The following is a 4,616-nucleotide window of genomic DNA, read 5'->3' as shown; positions in this document are numbered from 1 at the left end:
TGGACTCCATTCCCTCCTGGCAGGGGCCAGGGCCAGAGGCTGGGATTGTTTTCGGCAAGTGCCTGGCATCTCTCCGGCTTAGAGAGAAAGAAGCCCACCCCGGAGGGGAAATGAGGCCGCTTTCATGATGAGCGGTGGGGTCTGCGTCCCCCCCGCCTCGGGGGGCTGCACGATCGCCTTGGCAAGTCCTGAGTTAAAAAGCAAACCAGGCTTCCTCGGCCTGCCCGAGTCTTCTCCATTTGAAGCTTTGTTTTTGCTATTTACAGGGCTAGAATTTTTTTCTTTATTTTTCTTTATTATTTTTTTAATGAACGTGACTCTGGGCCATCTAAAAGGTCTTGTAACCCCCTGGGCTGGCTGCGAGACCCAGCGCTACGGCTGCCCGCCCCCTTTATACACCATAAACCCCTGGACGGCTCCTTATTTTGGGAGGATTTAAAATTTCCCTGTGTAGAGGAAAATTTTATAGGGGGAAAAACTCTCTCCAAGGTGTTCCTGGAGTTTCTTTAGGATTAAAAAAAAAAAATCCTTGAAGTGACCCGCGATGCTTTAGTTGGCAGCAAACCCCCTTCCCTTCAATGCGGGATGGGTGCTGGGGGTTTTCCTCCTCTTCGGTGCCTTAAAACAGCTCCCCAAGCTCCCGTGGGCCCCTTCCAAAGAAGTTTCCTAAAATAAAGTGCATGGAAATCCCTAAGGGGGGAAAAAAAGATGTAAAAAGGTAATAAATAAGGTGCTGGCGCATTTTTTTTAATTATTGTCTTATTTTTCCCCCAGTGTGCTACATGTAGAAATATAGAAATTATTTTTGTTTCGGAGATGCTGAAATATATTTATTTTATTGTAAGAGATGATCTAGTTTGGAAACGCTCCGTGTTGTAAATAAAACTGAGGAGGGGGGGGAAATTCACCAAGCGAATCTGTGTTATTTATCACTTTGAATCTTTGTGTGTTTGGGGTTTTTGCTTGTTTGTTTGTTTTTAAATTTGATTTATTTCGGGTTCATTCTATGAAACTCAAAGAACATAAATCCATGTCGCCGTCTCGTGGGTCCCATCCGTGAAGCGTTGCTGTTGACTGACAGGTTCTGTCCTTGACTTTTCTCTTGTCGCCCATTGAACGTAATGGGAAAATAATACAATAAACGTCTCGGGTGTCTCCTGTGGCGCTCCCGTGTCTTCTGAAGGGTGGGGAGGAGTCGAGGCGTCCGTGGGGCTTTTTAAGGGGGGGGTTGGAGGTGATGGGGGGGTGGGCAGCGCTGCTTTGGGGGAAATCCATCTCCCTGGGGTTTGGGTCGGGAACCGGCTGAATGGGGAAAGAGTTGAAATTAGTGGGTTTGGGTTTTAATTTTTTTAAAATTTTAAAGTTATTTTATTTTTTAAATCGTTTTTTAAAATGGTTTTCTGTTTTTAAATCGTTTTTTAAAATGGTTTTCTGTTTTTAAATTGTTTTTTAAAATGGTTTTCTGTTTTTTAAAATGGTTTTCTGTTTTTTAAAATGGTTTTCTGTTTAATTTTTAAAATTTTACTTATTTCTCTGTGCAAGTAATTGCAGTGAGCTCTGTGTTGCAGGAGGCAGGGGACAGCAGTGTCACACCTGTCACCTCTGCCAGACCCTGGGGTGGTGCATCCTGAGGGCCCTTTTACCTAAAACTCAAGGAATTGAGAGGAAAAAGCCGGGGGGTCGGAGCCCAGTGCCTTGAAATCCCCCGGGACCAGCGGCGCGTGGGCTCCCGATGGGATGCTCGGAAGGGTTGGAGACGTCAGAAACGAGCTGCCGGATTTAGCGAAGGTTTTATTACGGTTTAGGGAAAGCTGCAGGGTCTGCAGCGCCGCGGGAGCGGTTACAGAGACAATGAAGCCGGAGAAATCCAGGTTTGAAGGCAAGGCTGATCCGCGGGTGCAAACTTTAGGAGGAGGTGACCGGGAAACACGGAATGGGTTAACATGGCTGCGTGCGATGGATAAATCCTTCCTGTAGAGCACCCGATGGCTGCCGCGGTGGAGGGGTCCCACGTCCCCAGGCTGATGGTGCTGGAAAGCCCATGCCTTGATTTGCCATTTAATTGTACCTTAAAATGAAAAAGCAAACAAAAACCAAACAGATTCACAGAATAGAAACTCCCTCTAAAATCACTTTAGTAGCTTTGAAACAGCGGCGGTGATTTTCTCGTTTGCAAAGGAGCAGCCACTTTGCTTCGACGAGACCGAAACATGATAATATCCCCAATAAATGCAAATGATCCCACCACGTTAACACTGAAATGAAGTGTAAAATGTCAGGACAAAGCATGGTGAGAATGAAACAGCCTCATCTCATCATAAACCATTAACCCCCCCCCCCAAATAGCTTGATTTTCCTTGTTTTATTTTATTGCAAATAAACGCCAGAGAATCCACGTGAGTCAGCGAAAACGAGAAGCAGCACCAGGCGTAGGGAGCCGCACTGCCTTTGCACCGAAACCACTGATTTGTGGCTACATTTTCAAATTACTCATTCATTCGGTTTTAATTCACCACATTTGCTGTTTGGGATGACTTACGCAAGCGGTGGGAGCACGGCCGGGAAGGGGATGCTGCGGGGCTCCTCCTTCAGGTACCTCTTTGTGGAGCTGCTGAAAATAAGAAAACACCCAGGAGAAAATTAAAACTGCATTTTCGATTGGGATCGGGGCTCATGGCGTGGTGGGAGGTTATTTCCCAGCATGGTCCCGTTCCTTTCCCCTTTTTACCTGTACCGCTTTGTGTTGATGAGCCAGTGCACGAAGTCCTTGGCCTTCATCTTGTCCAGGTAGCGGGTGAAGTCGCTGGTGAAGGTGCCTTCCGAGTGTCGCTTGATGTTGGACGCGAAGCTTCGGGCGCTTTGCGATTCATACGACTGCCATCTGCTCGGGAGAGAAGGATGGGGGAAGAAAACGTGGTTTAGCGCACATCGTGGCATGGGGATCCTGCACCCTCCCTGCGTGAGGTCCCCAGGGCAGGGGCTGTGTCCTCTAAAGTACTTTACTGTGTGGAGCATCCTCCAGAGAAGTGATAATAATAAAAATAATTTTCCGTTTCAGGAGGGTCTACCAAGCCTGGCCAGGGTTGTTCCTGCCATCAAATATATGCAATACCCTATCCCACGTTATTTGCCTTACGTCTTGCTCGGCTGCGGTGGGTTCGTGCCTCCACCCTGGTTCCTGCTTGCTGCTCCTGGGAGGGAGCACGGTGCCGCCCTGAGGTTTATATCAACCTCTTCCAGCTCCACGATGGAGAGCTGATGTTGGGTCCCCCCTTCACAAATTCACCTCGGCAGAAGGTCCCCAAAGGGTTTTCCTCCCACGCATCCACTGGCGCGGAGGGGAGCTCAGCGCCTTGCCCAAAGCATCGCCCCGTCCTGGCTCTGTCCCACCGCGTCCCTGTGCAGCCCGTCTCTGGTCTGACACAGGCGAGAAATCTCGGAAGGGGACATGGCAATGGCCCTGTGTGGGGTGGTAGAGAGCCAGGAGGGAGCTTGTCTGGATAAATACAAAAGGAAGAGGCACATTGCAATAGCCCCAGAGACAGGAGAGCTGGCAGCAAAGGTAATGGAGAGGGCTGAGCTGTTCCGACAGCCCCTGCCCGCGCCGGCCATCTCCCCAGGCCAGCTCCGCCAATGCCCCGTACCTGGACGTGTCATCCAAGTCCTTGGGGTCCATCTGCCACCCTGCCGGGATCAACACGGCAAACACCAGCCCAGAGAGGTACAGCCACCGGACAATCTGCATTTGTCTTTCTGGAGAAGGCAGAAGTCGAGATAGAAATGTCCAGGGTTGCAATTGCCCTTGACCCCCCAGCCCCTGCGGGAGCCCTGGCAGCGTGGCAGGGGACAGAGCCAGCGTGAGACACCCTCCTTCCCAGGTGTCTTGGCAGCATTTTGATGGGGGCATGTCAAAAATCGCATCCTCACAATTACCTATCGGCATGTCTACCGTTGCTTAGGTGCAGGCACACAGCCACAAAAATGGGTTTGTATAATCTAAAGATACAATTCATTGCAATAAACTTTATCACGAACCTCCCCTTTTCTATCTAGGAGCAATATTTCTATTTTGAGCTTATCACCAGAGTGTGGAAGAACTTTCCCGACCATTAGCTGCTCAGAAAAGGAGCTTTCAGAAGGGCTGATTAATTAAAGTTTTAAATTTCTTATCTTTGCTGGATGCCTTAGCAGTTCAGGGGGGGTAAAATGCCAACCCTCCCCCCCCTTAATTTGCTCAAAATCAGACTTTTGGTTGCCTATCACCAAGCACTTTCATTACTCTGCTTTAATTTCTTCGGAGATTGGTAGTAAAGAAGGAAGGAAAAGGCACTTACCTTCTGCAAAGACAACCGTTCCCCTAAAAGCAAGATCCTGTTTTCCTTCTTCAAGCTGGTTGTGGCTAAACTCTTCTCCTTACCAGTGCTTTTAAGCTTGTTAGCAGGATGCTAAAAGCTGACGGGTAGGTCATCGGTGCTCCTGGTTTTAGTTGGATGGGTCATTATGAATCATTACAGGATTTTTTTTAAGTGGGGCTGTTGCAAAAAATACTGTTGTTGCCATATTTTTCAGCTTATGCCTTCAGCGAAGGGTTTTTTGTTGTTGTTGTTGCTGTTTCT

The 4,616-nt window shown here is 48.5% G+C and overlaps 1 protein-coding gene across 1 annotated transcript; it reads right to left on the bottom strand.

Moving 5' to 3' along the window:
- Positions 1-2,029: 2,029 nt before the first annotated feature.
- On the bottom strand, positions 2,030-3,749 carry LOC140644511 (exendin-3-like). The gene is made up of 4 exons (XM_072847422.1): positions 3,645-3,749; positions 2,729-2,881; positions 2,540-2,611; positions 2,030-2,068 (listed from the first exon to the last, which is right to left on the bottom strand). Exons 1-4 carry the CDS (start codon positions 3,743-3,745, stop codon positions 2,059-2,061), a joined length of 336 nt encoding a protein of 111 aa, XP_072703523.1. The 5' UTR covers positions 3,746-3,749; the 3' UTR covers positions 2,030-2,058.
- Positions 3,750-4,616: the final 867 nt, after the last annotated feature.

This window comes from Ciconia boyciana, chromosome 27 (genome assembly GCF_034638445.1).
Source record: "Ciconia boyciana chromosome 27, ASM3463844v1, whole genome shotgun sequence".
Classification (NCBI taxonomy): Eukaryota; Metazoa; Chordata; class Aves; order Ciconiiformes; family Ciconiidae; genus Ciconia; species Ciconia boyciana.
The sequence above is the reverse complement of the archived record's forward strand: the minus strand, read 5'-3'. Positions and strand labels throughout refer to the sequence as shown.

What these genes read in the sequence shown, in the direction of transcription:
- LOC140644511 (XM_072847422.1), bottom strand. Translation starts at nt 3,745, where the DNA reads ATGCAGATTGTCCGGTGGCTGTACCTCTCTGGGCTGGTGTTTGCCGTG. An exon ending in GACTTGGATGACACGTCCAG is followed by an intron (nt 2,882 to 3,644) that starts GTACGGGGCATT and finishes TCTCCCGAGCAG; the next exon opens with ATGGCAGTCGTATGAATCGC. An exon ending in ATCAACACAAAGCGGTACAG is followed by an intron (nt 2,612 to 2,728) that starts GTAAAAAGGGGA and finishes TCTTATTTTCAG; the next exon opens with CAGCTCCACAAAGAGGTACC.